This window comes from Armigeres subalbatus, chromosome 2 (assembly GCF_024139115.2).
Source record: "Armigeres subalbatus isolate Guangzhou_Male chromosome 2, GZ_Asu_2, whole genome shotgun sequence".
NCBI classification, from domain to species: domain Eukaryota; kingdom Metazoa; phylum Arthropoda; class Insecta; order Diptera; family Culicidae; genus Armigeres; species Armigeres subalbatus.
In genome coordinates, this window is record NC_085140.1 from 39,395,251 (window position 1) to 39,416,795 (window position 21,545).

Below are 21,545 nucleotides of genomic sequence, written 5' to 3' on the forward strand. Positions count from 1 at the left end.
GTACGTTGCTTAAAATCCAATTGTTACAGAATAATAACTTCAATGTACGCAATGACAACAAAATTTAATGTTGGGATGAGTTACTGTAACTATCGCCTAAGCCTAAGGTATGTAACTAGTGGAATTCAAACAACGAACTGTAAGGCTCAATTGTTGAAAAAACAAGACACTAAATGTTCACCATGCAACCCATTTTTAAATTCAGCCTCTGCCATGAATTTTTGACAAACTACTAATCGATCGAACCCAAATGATCAAATTCATCATTATTTCAGAATAACCATTTTAGTAGAACCGTGACCAACACCACATCTTTCAATCAATCAAAGATGATATTTCCCGATTCGTGCTTGTGCTTAGGAGATTTCTCTGACATAAAGATCTTCAAGTATGCCACATCAATGAAGTTATTTATTAGGTAGACAATGTCTTGTTTATAATTTGATTTTGGTTTAAAATTGGTACTGTTGCCGTTATTTTTAATAAAACATCAAGAGAAAACTGTTCAGTTGTGTTACACAACCTTATATATGTCATGTATTGAATACTCTCTTATTGGTTTGGGGTGGTCGCTTTACCGGAAGAGTCAGAGCTCTCTGAATTCGGACTCTTATCGCAAACCTGAAATGTATGGAAACCAAAATTAATAATTGAATAAAATTCCACGATAAAAGCTACCAACATGTAAACTACTGGATAGTAATTTTTCGATAGATTCCACATCCAGGTTGTCGTCCATAGCCGATACTTTTTTAAGCGCTGCCGAAACGATGCTCAGATCACCGCGAAGTTCGCTAACCAGGGCTGTGATTTTCTTGGCGTTGCTCAGCACATCCACAGTCTGCGTGTATGGGTTGTACCGAACTCCGAATGGTCGTTGGATATTCTCTGCAAATGCCCTGCACGTTCATGCAGTGCACCAGTCGGGGTAAAAATTGATTGCAATATAAGTTAAGAAGCGTGTTATAGATCGAAACGTGATAAACATTTGTTGTAAAACGATGCGTCCTAAGGATATAATAGACTTACAAATAAATTATCAGACGATATTTTTACAACTCTATCAAGAACCTACAGTTACAAGTTATAGAACTCTGCGGCTTTCAACTTGCAATGAAGTGCATAAATACCTCGATATTTCAATACCTGTTATAGCCTGTTTAGATAACTAGCTTCATGACATGATAAAGAGTATCTTGATGTCAAAGTTCACTCATCTTATTTCCATTTCATTTCTTATTATCAATTATCACGTCAAATACCTCGTAAATGCTCGTAATCTGAATCGGCTATAATCAATTTTATGCAACACATGACATTATATTTTACCTCATTTTCTCTTTAGCCTCTTCGAACGAATCCGTGTAATAGTAAGCATTCTGGTATGCCGTAATGATGCATTCCTCTTCACATGTCACATCGGGATCGAATCTTTTTATCTTCTCCGTTGTGGTAATTGCATGCTGCAGCTCTGCAACTGATGATAGCAGTCCAGCCCCAAACACCTTAAAAGTACCGTCTTGCTGGCGACAAAGCCCGAACTCCACCGTGAAAAAGTACAACTAAATTTGTACAATCAAAATTAGCATTATTTTCTATTGCATAAACGAAACATCTTACCGTAGCCAATTTGTTGATATCATCATCCGTGGCGCCTAGCGAAGCCAATCCGATTTCCTGCGAAAATTGCGCAAAGCTCGGATTAGCCAGCAGCGGCATATGTCCAAGAAGTTCGTGGCAGCAGTCCCTGGAAATACAAAATTTCAAATTGTAACCACCACAAGAGCTATAATTTGAAATTTTAATTTACGGTTCCGGGGTGTAAAACGGATCCGAAGAGTGGCGGATATATTGGGTGCAATGAAAAACGCGGAATGCCAATCCAGAAAGGAAATCTCTCGGTGATAGATAGCCAGCAACAGGTCGAATCTGGAATCCGGTTTTCCTCTTCAGAAACACGTTAATATCCTGCAGCTGAGGAAGATTGTCCTCCCGGTAACCGCAGTACTTTACCAACTCCGGCCAATTTTCCAAGTACTCAGGCACGGCATGCTTGACGTACAACTTGTGCAGCTCACGAAATACAGTGCCCCTGTAAGCAAGCAAAACAGATGAGATGAGAAACCAATAAATTGAATTAAACTGTTTTGAATATGCTCGTTAAGAAAGGATAAATTGCACCCATTCAATCGGTTTCGTTTCTCATCATTTCCTCCTGATGGGTTCTCCTAAGACGCAAAATCTGACATCCCGAGTCAAAATTAAATTTACCATGTCTTGATCTCTTCCGGTGTGTACTGAACCCTCGGGATGGGATTGCCACTGGGAAAATAGAAAGTGAATTAGAAGTTTAATTGGATATTTGCCCAACATCAACCATTTCTCGATATCACTTACTGCTTATATGAGTTGGCAATTGCTGAAAATTGCTCCCGTCGTTTACGATAGACCGGATCTTTGAATCCGGGGTGGTCAGCGTCCAATTCGTCGCCATACATCAGCACATTCTGGGCGCGGTCCAGGTCCGAAATTTTACGTGGGAACCAATGCATCTCTCCAAAATCTGTAGTAACACATGAGCAATTACATTTTTAAGATCTTGTCGGTCGGTATGGTCTTAGTCAACTTACCAAAACTCCCACAAGCGGACAGTGGTGTGGGTGGCGGTCCATCGCTTGCCGCCGGTGCCGCAAAGCTGACATTGTGGACCTCCCGCCTCAGCATCCGCAGAACCTGTTCCATCCGGGTGGCGTCGCATTCAATGTCGACCAAAACGTCCGCCTGTTCGCACGGTTCGCTAGATTTGTTCAGTTCCACGTGCAGTACGTTGATGCCGAGTTCTTGGAACACTTGTAGAGCGCGTGCCAGTCCACCAACCTGGTTCTTGAGAGTGAAAATGATGGAAGTTTTATCGCCCCGGATGCTGCCGTTTCCATTGCTGCAGTCGATTTGTTTGCTTTCCTGTAATTTTTGAAATTCAAATCTATGTTTGACTATGTAAATTATGCGAAATATTTGATATATTTGAGAGAATACTTGAAAATTGATAGTTGTTAATGTCGTACAAATAGCATTACTTCATATCCTCTTCAGTCTTGAAGTTCTTTCACATTAGGAATTTATTCGTAGTTTAAATCAATAGGGTATAACATTCCTTTGAAATAAAAAAAAATTACTGGACTATTTTTCTCAGTCGAACATTTAACGGAATGCCATGTGGCATTCACAATGATCATAAATACATGTACTAAGAAATATTTTCAGAATTATCATTATTAATCTGTGCTCAGGAAAAACAAAACAATATTTGATTATTTGGAAAATTGGATTTTTAATAAAATAAAAGTTCGATAAATAGAAATTCTCCATACAAAATTAGGAAATTTCAGATAAAGACATCGGGGTATGACTAATGAAAAAATATAAAATTTCCACAAATAATGCAAAATTTCTATAAACAATTAGGATTTTCCACTAAACAACAATAATCAGCTCTTTTAAAAGTAAAAATTGCAATTATAAAAGAAAAATTTTCCATAAAGAAATCAAAATGTAGCGTAGAAAAACAAAATTCCATGATAAATCAATATTAGCAATAAACATTTACTAGAAATAGCGCCATTGCCGGCGAGTACAAACATTTTTAAGTGCAGTGGTTCCGAAGAAATGTACCAACAAACCAAATTTTCAACCGTGACAGTTAAAGTTAGACCAAACAATAGACAAAAAACGACAGTATTTTCCCCCTGAGGAAGACACAATCCCCGTGTCGAAACGTTGGGTAAATAACATATTCGTTTTACTAAATTAAGACTGAGTAGCCGTTTTTTACTGAAATACAAAAAAAAAACAGTCGTCACACAAACAGTATAAACATTTACAAAATTTCCCACAAGATATTTTTTTTCCACAAAAAATAAAAACTTTCCACGAAAAAATCAATAAAAAGCAATAAAAAAATAAGAAAATTTTAATAAAAAATAATTTCCGCGCAAATGTGTTCATGCAAAACTATGTTTTGCCATTCCTATTGAAATAAGAGATGGGAAAACTTCACCATCAAATTTAAAATCAAATGGAATTCAAATCATTTTGCATGTTTTGGGACTGCATCTGCATTAGCCAGCACGATTCCAGTTAATTGAGAAAACCGTTTTAGAGTAGTGGATTCCATCGCGGATTCTATTTTTATTTAATCTGCTGGCAGTAATGAGCTTATTATTTTATTTATTCAGACTAAGGTCGAAGTGGCCTGTGCGGTATATAAGAGTCTTCTCTATTCGGCTCGGTTCATGGCTACACGTCGCCATCCACGCAGTCTACGGAGGGTCCGCAAGTCATCTTCCACCTGATCTATCCACCTTGCACGCTGAGCACCTCGCCTTCTTGTGTCCGTCGGATCGTTGGCGAGAACCATTTTCACCGGGTTACTGTCCGACATTTTGGCTACGTGCCCGGCCCATCGCAGCCGTCCTGTTTTCGCGGTGTGAACGATGGATTGTTCTCCCGGCAGCTCATGCAACTCGTGGTTCCTTCGCCTCCTCCACGTACCGTCCGCTATCTGCACCCTACAATAGATGGTACGCAGCACTTTCCTTTCGAAAACTCCAAGTGCGCGTTGATCCTCCACGAGCATCGTCCAGGTCTCGTGTCCGTAGAGGACTACCGGTCTAATGAGCGTTTTGTAGATTGTCAGTTTGGTACGGCGAACTCTATTCGATCGGAGCGTCTTGCGGAGTCCAAAGTACGTACGATTTCCAGCCACTATGCGTCTCCAAATTTCTCTGCTGGTATCATTTTCGGCAGTCACCAGTGAGCCCAAGTACACAAATTCTTCTACCACCTCGATTTCGTCACTACCGATAGAAACTCGAGGTGGGTGGCTCACATTGTCTTCTCTTGAACCCCTCCCTATCATGTACTTCGTCTTCGACGTGTTGATGATTCACTTAGCTTGCCTCTTCAGCCTGATGTAGGCTTCCTCCATCTTCTCAAAGTTACGTGCCATAATATCTATGTCGTCGGCGAAACCAAATAGCTGGACGGACTTATTAAAAATTGTACCACGTGTTAATCCCTGCTCTTCGTATTACCCCTTCCAAATCGATGTAGAATAGCAGACACGAAAGATCATCACCTTGCCGTAACCCTCTGAGCGTTTCGAAGGGGCTCGAGAATGCCCCTGAAACTCGAGCTACGCACATCACCAGATCCACCTTCGCCTGGATCAACCGTATCAGTTTATCCCCAAATCTGTTTTAGAGCATTAACTGCCATAGCTGGTCCCGATCGATTGTATCATATGCGGCTTTGAAGTCGATGAATAGATGATGTGTGGGCACGTTGTATTCGCGGCATTTCTGCAGTACTTGGCGAATGGCGAACACCTGGTTCGTGGTGGAGCGTTCGCCCATAAAACCAGCCTGGTACTGCCCCACGAACTCTCTTGCAATTGGTGTTAGTCGACGGCATAAAATTTGGGAGAGTACCTTGTAGGCGGCGTTCAGCAATGTGATTGCGCGGTAGTTGCTACAATCCAGCTTATCGCCCTTTTTGTAGATAGGACACACGACACCTTCCATCCACTCCTGCGACAAAACTTCGTCCTCCAGTGCAGCGCTCTAGCCAGTGCCTCACCACCGTGTTTAAATAGCTCTCCTGGTAGTTGGTCAACCCCAGGGGCTTTGTTGTTCTTCAAACGGCCAGTCTTCTTCAGTTTAACAGTCTTCCCCAAGACTTGCAGTGTATAACGAATAGATATAGCTTAAAAAAATAGTGTCAAGTAATATTTAAAAGATAACATTAGTATACTATTGATATAAATTACCCTTCAAATGATTTTTTTAATATTTGTATTAAATTAAAGTAATGTGTTTTCTAAATAAAAATGTCCACTGAAAACACAATGACATCTTTTCATGTCTGTTTGCTCCACTGCCGTTATTACTTTTTGTTATTTTTTAATTCTCAGCAATAAGTCGTTTTTTTTTGTGTTGCCAATTTACTAAGAACATAGATGCGTCCATTTCCAGAAGGCTCAATCGTACAGCCTTGTGGTTTGTGCCCCTGAGAAGAGGGGAATTGTGTGACAGCGAAGTTACTAAATTACTGCTGTTTACTATATGAAGCAAATATACAATAACTCCTAAACCATCTAAGTAGGCTTAATATGAACGAGAACTGACAGCCACATCATTAGCAATCAAAGCAATCGGGAAATGTATCAACAGTCACACGCAGGGTTCTTATACCTTGGTCACACGAGGTGAATCATGAGTTGCGTAAAGTGTTTCAGACGTTTCAAAGGCTGTAAAGAGCGCGAGTGGTGCTCGCATAAAAATGCTCAGTACGACTTAGTATGGTTTATTTTTTTTATGAGCGCGAGTGGTGCTCGCATAAAGTGCTCAGTGCGACTTAATGTTGCTGATGTTCGTAAAGAGCGCGAGTGGTGCTCGCATGAAAAAGCTCAGTACGAATAAGTGTGGATAATTTTTGAATGAGCGCGAGTGGTACTCGCATAAAGTGCTCAGTGCGACTTAATGTTGTTGATGCTCGTAAAGAGCGCGAGTGGTGCTCACCTCGGTGCTCACATAAAACAGCTCTGTACGACTTAGTATGGTTTATTTTTATTAAGGAGCTCGAGTGGTGCTCGCATAAAGTGCTTAGTGCGACTTAATGTTACTGATGGTCGTAAAGAGCGCGAGTGGTGCTCGCATGAAAAGGCCTAATACGACTGTCTGGGCCTAAGCAGAAATTACAAATTTTGAACTTATGTAGCGAGAGCCACCATAGGCACGTGGTCACTCATTCTCCGTGCACTACATGCTATCTCATATCAAACACATCAGATAACCGCACAATGTACACCTTTCGTTAGTCGTCATGCGAGACAGTATATGTAGATAGGTAAGAGATTGAGCCGATCGCCTCTCGATCGCTCAAACCGTCTCTACGATATAGAAGCAGCAGAGCGCATGAGGGCAGTTAGTTGATACCAATAAACCATCGCGTTCGGTAGCTTGTTCGTTTTCAATAAACACAAGTTGTAGTTTGTCTATAGCAAAATATAAAGTATTTTAGTGACCGTGAACAAGTGACTATTATTAGTGACAATATCACCGCGCGTCTCAGAAACACCGCGTAATCAGTCCGGACGCTGTATGTGCGCAAACAACGACTAAGTGTGGATAATTTTTGAATGAGCGCGAGTGGTGCTCGCATAAAGTGCTCAGTGCGACTAAATGTTACTGATGGTCGTACAGAGCGCGAGTGGTGCTCACCTCGGTGCTCACATAAAAAACCTCTGTACGACTTAGTATGGTTTATTTTTATTAATGAGCGCGAGTGGTGCTCGAATAAAGTGCTTAGTGCGATTAAGTGTTGCTGATGTTCGTAAAGAGTGCGAGTGGTGCTCACATGAAAAAGCTCAATACGACTAAGTCTTGATTATTTTTGAATAAGCTCGAATGGTGTTCGCATGAAGTGCTCAACGCGACTTAGTGTTGCTGATGTTCGTGAAAAGCACGAGTGGTGCTCGCATAAAAACAGCTCAGTACGACTTAGTATTGTTAATAATTTTTGAATGCGCGCGAGTGGTGTTCGCATAAAGTGTTCAGTGCAATTATGATGTAAGTATAGAATTACATTTAGTGCAGTAATACACAGTCACTTGTATGGTAGCATACTTACAACACAGTAGTTATATACTTTAATTGCATTATGTACAGTAGCAGATTACTGCTGGTGTAGCTAATCGTTTCAATCAACATGATTTGCATATATAATGGTGTGTTTGAAAAACTATTCCATGTATCTATTTCAAATTTTAGGAAGAGAACGGTCCTAAAGAAAATGGAAATAAACAGGTCGAGTTGAGAATGGAGATGTAAACAAAATTGCTGTTTGGCCTATATTTCACATATTTGCAGTATCTAGTCAGTGGAAGCATCGTACTTGGATATCTCAGAATTCAGATTCGGAAACTAACTGATGAGTAATTAGAATATAATAAATTAGAATAAAAAAAACAGTCGAAAAGTCACCGGTTCACCAAGTCACATTTTGATGGATATGTGCGTGTTTTTTTGACAAGTTTAATTCTACTTCGTCTCATTGCAGGTAAGGTATGGTATGGTGTCAAATGCAGTTACACACAACCTTTTTATTTTCCAAGTATTTGTTTTTCATGGAAAAACAATTATAATGAACAAAGCATCTGTTTTTTTTTATAAGAAAAAATACCTGAGAAGAGGGGAAATGTGTGGCAGCAAAATAGCACATTAGTAGTAAAAAATAAGCGAAGTTTGATAAATTTATTTATTTTTTTAGGCCAACAGGTAAAATTATACTCCAATAACTTCAGAACTACACTATATATAAATCTAACATAAAATACGTTTAAAACTATACTTATTTGTTACCCTAGAAACGTTGAAATTGAATACAAAATAACATGTATTAAACAAGCGGCACATACTGCGCAACGGTTCATGTAACCCATAGTTGGTTCTTGTGATGGGAATACTAAAAAAATGAGTGCATGCGAAAGTTGCGACAACGGGCGTTTATGTTCAACGCACTGAGCAGAGCAGAGATAAACAATCTATATAATCTTGTAACAAATCGCCGATAAAACAGACTTTTACCACGTTCCGCCTCGCTTCAAGCAGATCCAGTGCCTTCAGACAGTATACGTCGTTGAACGTCTTTCCAAAACGGAACAAGAATCCTAGCTGCGATAAAGCTTTTGACACAATATACGAAACGTGGTCCTTGAAGGTTAATTTAGAATCGATGAGTATTCCCAAGTCTTTCACTGTTGATTCACGCTTCAGCAGTATCTCTCCAATTGCATAGTCGAAATGGTAGGGCGAGTGTTTACGTCCGAACGAAATAATCGAACATTTGGAGACGTTCAATGACATTCGATTAATGTGACACCATTCGGCGAAGGTTTCCAGTTGTAGTTGCAGAAAGGCTGCGTCATTAGGCTCTTTTATCGCAAAATATAGCTTTAGATCATCGGCATATGACAGTTTTAGACACTTCAAAACAAGATGCACATCATTCATGTAAAGCAGGAATAAGAATGGACCGAGGTGGCTGCCTTGAGGAACACCGGACCCAACTAAAAACGGTGAAGAAACGTGGTTTCCGATTTTAACAGATATGCTGCGGCCGCACACAGGGGTATTTTCGCAACCTAGCCGGAATAAATTATTTTATCTCTCAAACTGCTATATTTCACCTTATTTTATGATACTGTGATGATAATTTAGCTGAAATATCAGTTTTCTTAATTTGCACTTTTTTACCCATGTGCTTTACCCTTTAAAACCCTGAAAACATTGATAATTTCAATTAATTCGTTCTCGTCATCGCTTCTACCGAAATCAGTTCAACTCTATGTGTTTGCAAGGGGAAACATAGAGCTAAAAGATGGTGTCATGGAAATTGCTCTATGACTCTTCCTCTTTTCATAGGGATGTTGAATGTATGATATAGGTCATAAATGCCTTAAATACAGTACCAAACTAAAAACATCAGCTTTCAAAATGGCGCAAATTTGCGCAAAATTTTTCTTCGGGATCTTAAAATATAGACATAAATGCGTCCTCTCTATACTGAAATATTACCGAATATCATCGAATAATTGTTTTATGCTTATTCCAAATATGAGGAACATTAACTTACTCTTTTGTATTTCTGTTCAGAATCATTTACTCTTGTCAAAAACACGTTTACATGATACTATTTTGTCTACTTTTTCATGGTATGTACTGATCTGTGGATTACTGTGACAAATATTTGACCACAATAAAACATACCGAACGTAATCAAATTCAACAGAGAAACCGGTAATTTCATCAACGAAAACCTCTAACTTTCTAGAAGTGTAGTGGTAAAACTTTAAATCTAAATAGAAAACCTAGTACTAGGAGTGGCTCGTCTACTATTCAGAGAAATTTAAGACATATTTAGACTGCTCTAGGACAATTTTGAAAATTTAACTTTATTCCGGCTAGAATGACGAAATACCCCTATGTGGGCCGGTTAGATACGAGCGAAGCCAAATAAGCATGTTACCATTCATGCCAAGTTTGTCAAACTTGGCAACTGCAATTTCATGATTCATTTTATCAAACGCCGCTGATAAATCCGTATAGATGGTGTCAACCTGATGACCTATTTCAATTTGGCGTATCAAATACATACGAGGTGAAGCAAGTCAAATTGGTAGTTGTTGAGCGCTTAGGCATAAATCCATGCTGTTCCGGTGAAATATAATTCGCGTAGCACTGAGCTAGCTTATGAAGAAAGATTAGCTCCAGTAGCTTCGAGGTGGCACTCAACGCGGCTATACCACGATAATTAGAGACAGTTCGCTTACAGCCTTTTTTGAATACTGGAAAAACATACGAATGCTTCCATCAGTCTTGGAAAACTCCTGTGGTTAATGATAGATTGAAAACTTTTGTTAGCGGTGATGCAAGAGAAATAATGCAACGCTTCAGAACCAGTGAAGGAATATTGTCGGGTCCACATCCAGTAGACGATTTCAGTTCCTTGCCAGCTGCAGTTACCATATTCATTACCATAGTTTATGACAAATTTCAAGTTTATTGGAGCAAATTGCACATGTACCACTATTAATGGGAACAAAAGTAAACAGAAACTGAAAAACGGTGATCGTTGAAGTGGTACATGTACATTTTTGAAATCATTCTAAACGGCAGTAAATTATCTTGAATTTCAAAATAGGATTAAAATATGTTGTGAAAACAATCATGTTGTAGAATTTTCTTTTAAATAGGCTGGTTTTACTGGGTGGAACTGTACATGTACCACTTTTTCTGGCAACGAAATAGCCATTGTGATATATACCAGAAAATAAAATGTGCATATCTCCAGATTTAGTTTTCAAAAATCACTTTTTTGTTATTCCCTTACTAGAACTTTGCAAATAGAAGCCGTTGGTGTAAAGAACTCAAAATTGACAAAAATGATTTATGTACCACTTTCGCTGGCACCGGTTCAAATATAAATTTGAACTAAACATTACAAATCTACATTCAGCTGCCTTTGATCATTTTCCAGGAAAATATTCATTGGAGGCGCTTTAAATTTTCCAGGATTCCAAAATTTGTCTTGCAATGCGTAATAAACCAAAATTGGTTACCGCCATCGGGGGTGACAATGGTTCTGGGGGGTGAGAATGGGTCATTGCTCTCACCGGCAGCCTGGAGGTCGTAGAGCAGAATCGTTCATAAAGGTCTCTTATATTTTAGTCTTCTTGCCCTCTGATACATTCAATCCATTCTACAAGCATTCTAAGTACCTAGTTAAAACTGTGACCCATTCTAACCCCCATTTGACCCATTGTCACCCCCGACGACGGTATCTTCTGTTCTTTGTCTATGCATACTAGACCTGTTCACCATTTTCAAAAGTATTCCAGATTCAAAGTGCCATCCCTCTATTTCAATAAGTATCTTAAATGGAGTCTCCTGACCAATTTTCAGCCAAATCCATGGAGATTTAGAGGTGCATCAAACGAGATTTGTGATTTTTCAGACTTTTTCGTAAAAATATCCTCTGAGTGCATCAATTTAACTCCACATAATAAAAGGATTAGTCGTTGATAGCTTCTTTAGACTATTATCTACCACTTTGTCATTGATACTAAGATGTTTAGAGGGCTTATTCTATGACTTTTCATTAGATTTAGCTGAAAAAAATGCCTGAAAACCCGAAAAATAATTTTAGGTGCTTCTGGGGGTAGCATAAATTTTCAATATGTGCCCAATTCAATTTTTCCTTTCATTTCCTTCGAGTGTTGCGGAAGTTTCGTCCATACATCACTTTATTCTGAAAAATAAGCTTCGGCATGTAATAATGCAGTTTTCATGAAATACTCAACATTTGAATAGGGTAGTTAAGCAAGACCATTCCCTCCATGCTAAAACAAAGTTGACCATGATTTATGAGCAATGTCATCCAGTATGCTCGACCCACTGGTATGGATATAGAGTGGGCTATGTGGTAGTGTCAGGGCCTGCAGATCAAGAGGTCCACGGTTCGAGGCGCTTAGCAGTTAAAGATATTTTATTTATCAAGCCAGGTGGCTAATTCTATGTTGCCGATAATCTGTCGCGGTCGGAGACTTCATTTAAATTGAACATGATAAAAAAAATCTTATAAAGTTTAAAAACATCTTGATTTATTGGTTATCCTCTCCTTAGTTATTGTACCACACTCATGGCACAAACAAAACCGGATCGATCCCTCCCATTAACAAACCAGTACTTCACAATTGGTGGCTGCAATGATGGGCATGAACTTATTATAATCTCAATCATTGAAGGTTGCTTGAAATTAGTCAGTGGCATGAGTGATGCAATAACTAGGAGGAGGGTATGGAATCACATTCAAATGTAGTTAACGACCCCAACAGGTCACTGAAAACATGGCATTTTCCATAAGGCTGGACAAGAAAAAAATCTTTATCGACTCGGTGCCTCGAACCGTGGACCTCTTGATTTGCAGGCCCTGACACTACCACATGGCCCACTCTAGATCCATACCAGTGGGTCGAGCATACTGGATAACATTGCTCATAAATCATGGTCAACTTTGTTTTACTATGGGGGGAATGGTCTTGCTTGACTACCCTATTCAAATGTTGAGTAATTCATAAAAACTGCATTATTACATGCCGAAGCTTATTTTTCAGAATAAAGTGATGTATGGACGAAACTTCCGCAACACTCGAAGGAAATGAAAGGCAAAATTGAATTGGGCACATATTGAATATTTATACTATCCCCAGAAGCACCTAAAATTATTTTTCTGGTTTTCAGGCATTTTTTTCAGCTAAATCTAATAAAAAGTCATAGAATAAGCGCTCTAAACATCTTAGTATCAATGACAAAGTGGTAGATAATAGTCTAAAGAAGCTATTAACGACTAATCCTTTCATTATGTGGAGTTAAATTGGTGCACTCAGAGGATATTTTTACGAAAAAGTCAGAAAAATCACAAATCTCGTTTGATGCACCTCTAGATCTCCATGGATTTGGCTGAAAATTGGTCAGGAGACTCCATTTAAGATACTCATTGAAATAGAGGGGTGACACTTTGAATCTGAAATACTTTTGAAAATGGTGACCAGATCTAATGCATACAACTTTGTATGTAGACGAGGAAGCAGAAATAATGAATTTTGGCTGTTACGCCCATTTCAAATGTTGGTCTAGTAATGGAGTTGCACCACAGATCTTCCAAGTTTCCACGAAAAATTCCTTCGAATATCCACGGAAAATTATTTCGAATTTACAGGGGAATCTTCTTCGGATTTCCGCTGGAAATTCCTTCGAATTCAACTGATTTTTTTTTTTAATTCCTCCGGATTCCCACAAAAAAAACCTTTTTTTAGTTTCCACGATTTTTTTTTCAGACTTTTGACAGGAAGTTCTTCCAAATTTAATCGCAACATTTTTCCGAATTTCCAAGGGAAATTTTCCAGAGCAGAGCAGATCAGAGCTTCCTTCGATTTTTCACGAAATTTTTTCTACGAAATTTTACGACAAATTCTACCGAATTCCCAATGGAAAATTATCCGAGTTCTAGTGAAAAATTGTTCCGAATTCCGACACTTTGGGTAAGCCCGTCACTCCCAGACTTTTACAAGAAACCACTTTTGAATTAACTTTACGGGCACACGTCGTGTAAGTTTTTATCAGTTTTCCATTCTGAGGAAAGAAGAAAATTAACAAATCATTTGCAACGTGTTACCGGATGAAGTTTTTCATTGTTAAATTTTAAGCTTTAAAGTTCAAAATGCATTCAAAATTTCAGTTTGTACGCTGCCATCGGGGTGAACTGAAAGGTGGATCTGATCGAGACATTATTTATTATGGTGCTTTTAGAAAAATATGGGACCTAATATATTTGATAAAATCATGCATTATCTGGTTGGTTGTATTAACCGTTTTTACATTTATTTGCGGAAGGGAAACCGAGCACTTCAATATTGGTTCCATTTTTGGGAAACCCTTCAAATATTGAAAAACAAAAAAGCTTGTTTTCGGCATGACATGGATGGTCAGAACCTGTCAGAACCCAACCTCAGATGGTTCAATCTATGGCCTTAAAGTTAACTTACAAAACTGTGTTCAAGATTTCCCGTCCACAAACTTGATTTACCTTTAAACTTATAACATGTTAGTAAACGAGTTTTAAAGTAATCCTCCGTCTTATTATAAAGCCGAAAAATTATATTTTAGTAACTTTATGAAACGTTTATTATCGTCTTTATTTAAGAGGTTTTCAGTAAGCATATGCGGTATTTCGAAAAATTTCGTTTCAGGTGGTTTGAAACGAAATTCCGCGGAATTTCGCGGAATTTGAGCATGGCGAAATCTGATTTCTTGATTTCGTTTCGTTTCGTAAAATTACAAAAATTTCGCTAGAAAAAACTAGCTTCTAACGAAATTTAACGGAATTCCGCGGAATTTCGAAACAAATTTAAACTAATCTATACTAATCTATACATATAAAAAATTTTTGCTGCGCCGCTGAACAAAATCGTTAAGTTGTTTTCAGAACTTTAGGTTATACAATTTTTTCTATTAATGCTTTTACATAACCCCACACAAGTAACAATTTCCATGCTTTTTGGATTTATCTTATTCTTATTACAGACTTATGACAGCAATCACCAAGCTAATTGCTCAGTTTTATTGGCGTTCTTATTGCTATCAATAAACCTCTCATAAATCTGCTGAAAAAAGCTTCAAACGTCAAATGCCTATAGACCATATGAACAGATCTATGGCTGTTATAAAGAGCGTAATAAATCCAATTCTGCAAATGCATTGCATTCTTAGTCGACAAATATGTAAGTAGTTTTCTTCTATAAAACGTCTTCAGTGTTTCCATGATTTAAATTTTGTGATATTTTTTTGCTATTTGCCCAATATGAATGCGGAATCGATCGTGTTGCTGCTGGTCATGGGACGGCAACTAGTCCGGGAGAACGCGAAGTGAAAAAAATCTACCTCTCGTAGCAGAAATTTGTTTAACCAGTGTGCAATCCATCGTGTTGATGCTGATCACGCCAGCTAGTGTGGGAAAATACGAAGTAATAAAACTGATGTCTGCATCGAAAAGCACAAAATTATTTAGTGCGGAATCGATCTTGTTGTAAAAGATTATTAAACGAAGCACAATGATCTTGCGTTGGATTGATTTGAAACATAGTTTTCGTCTTCATGTTATCAAAATAACTTGTCGCTTACCAAGGGGTTTTACATGAATTACCTTCTCAACTAACCAACAATTTCTTTTCCGTAGCGCTCACGGAGATGCAGAGCATTCCTCGGTCTCTTAAAACAATGAGTGTTAAACAAATTGTCTTCTCCTAATCCTAAATTAAATATAAGCAAGTGACCAGCATCGTTATTGGTCATGGATTGGAAACTCCGAAGCAAGTACAATAAGAATAACTTTTTTGTATCCCAAGAATATTATTTAATTGGTGAGCTGTGCATATTTGCTGTTTCTCGACCAATCATGATTAGCAACTATGATGTGTACAGTTAAATAAGCTAATAAGCTCTTCTTTGACTGTTTACACAATGTGTGAGGAACATTGCAGATTTGTGTGCATTTCTAGATCTTCGCATGAAATTTGCAAAAAAACAAATCCAGAGCGGGTTGAAAGATCATTAAAATTGCTGAGAATGTTTTACTTACGATTGCTTTCAGCACATACTGACCATAACAGCTGTTCTCATATGCCAAGGACACACACAATAGCTCAGTTTGTCGAGCTGATTGTATATAAGACTATGCAGCCACCAACCGCAAGTTGAGCACATCTGTATATGGCCGACCATATACAGATGTGCTCGACTTGCGATTAGCGGCAGTATGGGTCTGTGGAATTCAATCTGAAATACATATCTTTGTGCATTTTAGAAAGGTGCACAGGATTCTTCTAGTGAGCAAATGTATGCTATATATGTAGACGAAGAATAAGAAGGAATAAATTTTGGCATATACGCCCTTTTCAAATGTTGATCTATTAATATCAATCCTATATCTGCGTATACGCCTGGCATATGTGGACACATAATTGAGTATCCCACTAAATAAAAAATAGATCTAAGCATTCTTTTTTAAATTTTGACAAAGTCATTACTGTAAAACCACGCTGACAAGACAATATCAAGTATGCTTCAGCATACTTACATAATTCTTAGGTGTACTAAGGTTTTAAACAAAATTTGAATCCGTATATGAAAAATCCCATAATTTCTTTATTTTTATATGCTTACTGATATAAAACTGATATAAAATTGATCAGATTCGGGAGCACACGCTCCACGATGAATTCCTGTGAAAGTGGAACAAATGCTGGGATATTGCCTTATCGCCAATGGTATATGCGGCGAGAATGTGACAATTTATCATAGATTGCCTCTTCAGTTATTATAACTCTTTTGGTCGCAAAACAGTTATTCGACTTCGAAAAAGTGAAATCATACATAATGTAAAACCAATTCAATAAAAATTCCGCGGAAAAAAAATCTAAATTTCGTTTCGTTTCGAAAAATTTCGAATTACATGAACCTTGATTTCGTATCGTTTCGAAGTCTCGAAAAAAATCTATATTTCGTTTCGTTTCGATCCGAATCAACATAGACATTTTAAATTTCGTTTCGTTTCGTTTCGTTAGGAAAAAGTGTGTTATCGCATACCCTTAGTTTTCAGCCCTTGGCTGGCTCACCTCTGGATTATGAAACGTATCATTCTTCAGCTCATTCAAAGTTAATTGCCTGTATTCCGGGCATTGAGCCACTCGGAGTGGATATTAATTCTAGATCAACATTTGAAAGAGGGGGAACAGCCAAAAATTATTCTCTCGATTCCTCGTCTACAGCAAAGTTACATATATACATTAGAGTGGGGCGCAGTTGTATGGAAAAACGCAAACTTCGTCCGATCAAGTGAGATCAAGGTTTTTCTGAATCGTTTTGGGACTCCAATCAACTGTGCAAAATATGGGCTCGATTGGTTGCAACCTCGCATGCCGCATCGCGTTTTAAATTTACATGGAGATTAGTATGGGAAAACGTACTTTTTTATTTTTTTGCTATTAGCGGCTTCAATTTATCATCAATCACGTGCCTCAATACGTTAGCATATAGTCTGGAAGATGCTGAAAGACTTTGCCGAAGAAGGTACATAGCTGGAAGGTCTATAAAAAATGATATTACGTTTCGAAAATTGATTGTTCAGACCATATGCAAGAAATCAATGTTTCTGCCAGCACTACCGGACGACCTATATGGTTATCGAAGGGCAAAACCCATCTTCCTTCTTGTCGATTTTTTTTCTTTGTGAAATGATTCCGGATAGCTCCCATTAGCGCTAAAGCCCTATAAGATCAATTATTTTGAAATAACACTCTGTTAAATTATTGGTCTACGTAGTTCGGCAGTGCTGGCAGAATAAACGATTTTTTGCATATGGTTTGAACACTCAATCTTCGAAGCGTTATAACTTTTTTCGTGGACGTTCCAGCAACGTGCCTTCTTCAGAAAAGTTTTTCGGCATCCTTTGGGTCATACTTTAACGCAATGTGCCACTTGGTTTACGATGAACTGAAACCTCTAGTAGTAGAAATGCAAAAATATACGTTCTCCCATACTAATTTCCATGCAAACTTCAAACGTGATGCGGAAAGCGAGGAAGCAATCAACCGGTCCCAAATTCTGCACAGTTGTTCAGGACCGAGAATGGCTTCGAAAAAAACATTGATTTGAAAAAATGACCATGACGCCCCACTCTAATATACATAAACAAAGAACGGGATAGAATAAACTTTGGCTTTTACGCCTTTTTCAAATGTTGGTCTAGAATTACTATGTCTAAAACTCGATTCATGCATGCATATTTACAACATGTGATATATTTAGTTTGAAGAATCTGTTGGAGCGTAACCACTTCCTTCGGTGGGGTCTAGCGTACTGGTTTCGTGGGATCAAACCCCACCGAAAGAAATGGTTACCCTCCAATACATTTTTTGCACTAGACTAAAAAAACGACATGGCCGAGAATTCATGATTCCTGGTTAGTAATAGCGGTTTATCAACAAACAGCAAACTACAACCGGTCGTTTTTCAATGATGTTTCATTAAAAGGTTTGGTAGTGTGGGAAAACTTGTGCTGTAACTGCAACTGAACAACTCTGCGGCCCAAGATGAAATTCAAATTCCCTCTCTTTTGCAAAAGGTTTGTCATAGAAAAATCCTCCGAAAGTCTACCAGCACTTTCAAACTGGGATCATGGGTGTACAGCCAGACGTTTTCTTCTCGTTTTTTTTTCATAAAGTTCACAATAAAATCAAATCATTGCATTTTATATCATTTTGAAGAAATTCAATCGAAAATATCTTCTCTATTTTGATTAGTGATTTGGTTTCTACAATTTGTCAGCATCAATGTCTTGAGGTTAGTTTTGTAAAATTGGTTTTTCAGGATAAAACCAGCATCTGAAATATTGCAACATTTCAGCAATCAAAGTTTTGGATCTATGATACGGTGAATTATCAAATTTAATTGAAATGAGTGTCCTCAATAACATCAAATCATAGCAAGCGAAAAAATAGCGCTCAAATATTACTTCTAATATGAGGACAAATCAACTGTTTTTTTCGAAATTCTTGAATTATTTGTTTCATTCACGTACATAAAAACATAAGCAAAAATGAATCCATTCAAGGAGAAACAGCCAGAACATAAAATTTCCAAGAAAATTTGATTTTTTTTACTTAGAAAAAATAATAAATTGTAATTAAGAAATCAGGGTCGAAGCAATTAATAAACATATTTTTGCCTTTCTCGTACACTAAGTGTACGTAAAGGCTATAATATTGCTCCAAAAACAATTTTTTTTTCAAAATGTAATGCAAATTTTTCATTAACATAAGAGATTAGTATTTCATTCAATTCCACCGCATTCATATATTTTTACAAAAACGTGTTATATTCTTACAAATGAATCTGTAAAGATTATAACATGGTGAAATTAAATGTGATACTACTAAACTCGTTTTATGACAGAATAAGATAAGTGTTCAAGAAATTTTAAACCGAGAAGACATTAGACAATTTAAACGTAAAAACTGTTATTAAAAGGAAAAATGTTCCAACACATGAACATAAAATTTCCACTAATAAATTTATCCCATAAAAAACCACAGAAAAATAAAGAGTAAAAAAATGGAAAAACTTTATTCAAAACAAGAAAAAATGATAAATAAGTCCTTTGTTTTCAATCAAACACAAACTGGAAATCACACATCAAAAAAACATTTAATACAGATAACTTATTAGGATGAACGTTCACAATATAAGATAAATAGACTTTTATCCACTGATAAAATCCGATATTTACAGCAAATTCCTTTCGTTTGTGCAGTGGACTGCCTTCCTTGACGGTCCACTCCTGGTCACCACTGTGGTACAGCCATAATCCAAGTAATCCTTTACCAGAACCACTCATCGTTCAAATTTCACAAAATCCACTCAGTAAATCCTGGCAATGCAATTTCAATAAACAAAAATCACAAAATCCAGCTTCAAATATCCTACTGGAAAACCACTTGAAATCACTGTGTTAAAACAAGCAACCAACCCGAACCACGGACGCGTTCCGACTTGTCACGAATCCCCACACTGTCGTCGTCCCGACACGCACAGCAAACGAAAATCAACTGTTGAATCCCGGCAGAACTTTCCGGCCTTTTATACTTTTCTCATTTTCTGGGTCGTTTATCCTGATTTCCACTGGCACCACCACCCACCACCTTCACCGCCTTAACGGGCGACCAGTGCGCGGATGGGGGTTTGGAAAAGTTCTTTACGAAATAGAGGCAAACCCGCATATTCGATATCGTTATTGTCAGGGCTGGAGCGATCCTTTACGTTCAAGTAATAGGGAAACTTAATTTTAGATGGGAAAACTTGTTTATTGATATTTCAATACCAAATGCTGTCAAAAAGCAAAACAATTCTACAATTCAAAGTTACTGAAAAGTTTGATTTAGCTATTCAGTAGCAGTGTTGTCCTTCACTTTGTGCAAAAAATTTTGCTCTTTGATTTAAGTCCATTTCCTCCTAGAGTGTTTTCACTGGAGTGTATTTTCAGTGCTATTAGTTGCACTTACTGAATTAAGATTTTATAATCGATTAGATGGTTTAAAATTAAAGAACAGAATTTTATGCACGGAGTGTAGGACAACACTGTTCAGCAGTAGAAAAACCCTTTACCGCTTAATGTTCCTAAAACTTTGTCTAACCGCCTAATCTCTGTCGAATGACATTGAAAGACAAAGGTCGCACAGACTGAATAACTAGCATTGGACAATGCACAAAACACTTACACAACACCTAATAGAACAGTGCAGAATTTTCAGCTTTATGTGAGACAATTTAAATGCTATTATCAAAAACTATTAACCTTCCGGGAATCGTATCGATGTAAAAATTACAACACCTTTGAAAAAGGCACGCATGCCATTTTCAATAACGGTGAGACTTCGTGAGTGATCCACGCCCGAGCAACACACATGTTGTAAATCAGTCTATTATACTCATATACGACTGAATTTGGTCATATATGAGTTATTTCAACCAAATCAACGTGAATTGTGCTGCTAGGGCGACCATGTAAGATCCGGAGGGTTAAGTGAATAGGAAAACCGTAGAAAAAAAGCTGGAAATTGGTCAAATAACACGTAAATGCTATTCCACATAAATGTCTTTGTTTGACCTGTCACTTTGAAGAGTTTAATTCAAAATAATGCATTCGTAAATTGTTTGATAACAATTAATTAGAATGAGGTCGACTCTGCTTTTCCTCCCACCCACTCCAATTCGCCACAATGTGTGTAACGAAAGAATCATCAACGACTGGATTGGCAACAAGTGGTGTGGTACCCGCTTTCCCATCGTCGCCAGTTTAGTGAGACCAGCGATGCCAAGAATGTCATACAACAATGCTTCGGTTTATTAAATTCTAAATTTAAATATTCATATGATTCATAGAGTTCATATGATAAAAATATTCAATAAATAAAATATAGTTAGACTAATTTTTATTCGTTTATGTTGTCTTTTCGTTGCTTCACTCTTCATGGCTATTACAAATTGAACAAACTTCCATTCGGAGACGAGCCAGCCTCGGGCTGAAAGTCTCACTAATAAAGATACAAAAAAAAAGAAACTTCCATTCGTTCATTTTACTATGTTATTTCATAGCTTTGTCTTCGTTCAATAGTTGAAGACAGTGAAGTTTTTTTTTAATTATGATTGTAGCTCTCTCCTTCCACTAAATAATTGCTTAATGATCTTGAAAGTATCATCGTTCGTGTAATAACTTATTAGAGGACTGAACATACTTATATCTGTGGTATGATAGCTTATTGAAAAGTAGATCTTAAAACATTTTCAAATCATTCGTTTGTTAGGAGATTT

The 21,545-nt window shown here is 37.6% G+C and overlaps 1 protein-coding gene across 1 annotated transcript; it reads right to left on the reverse strand.

Moving 5' to 3' along the window:
* Positions 1-389: 389 nt before the first annotated feature.
* On the reverse strand, positions 390-19,778 carry LOC134214293 (tryptophan 5-hydroxylase 1). Its single transcript, XM_062693705.1, has 9 exons — positions 19,465-19,778; positions 2,631-2,961; positions 2,398-2,563; positions 2,272-2,322; positions 1,811-2,092; positions 1,621-1,747; positions 1,330-1,562; positions 683-899; positions 390-621 (listed from the first exon to the last, which is right to left on the reverse strand). The coding sequence occupies exons 1-9, from the start codon at positions 19,570-19,572 to the stop codon at positions 553-555; spliced, it is 1,584 nt and encodes a 527-aa protein (XP_062549689.1). The 5' UTR covers positions 19,573-19,778; the 3' UTR covers positions 390-552.
* Between the last annotated feature and the right edge of the window lie 1,767 nt (positions 19,779-21,545).

Excerpts from the sequence above, each read along its gene's own strand:
- LOC134214293 (XM_062693705.1), bottom strand. The coding sequence starts at position 19,572 with ATGAGTGGTTCTGGTAAAGGATTACTTGGATTATGGCTGTACCACAGT. Across the intron at positions 2,962-19,464 it reads ACAAACGAAAGGAATTTGCT|GAAAGCAAACAAATCGACTG; the intron begins GTAAATATCGGA and ends CAAAAATTACAG. Across the intron at positions 2,093-2,271 it reads CCGGAAGAGATCAAGACATG|GGGCACTGTATTTCGTGAGC; the intron begins GTAAATTTAATT and ends GCTTGCTTACAG.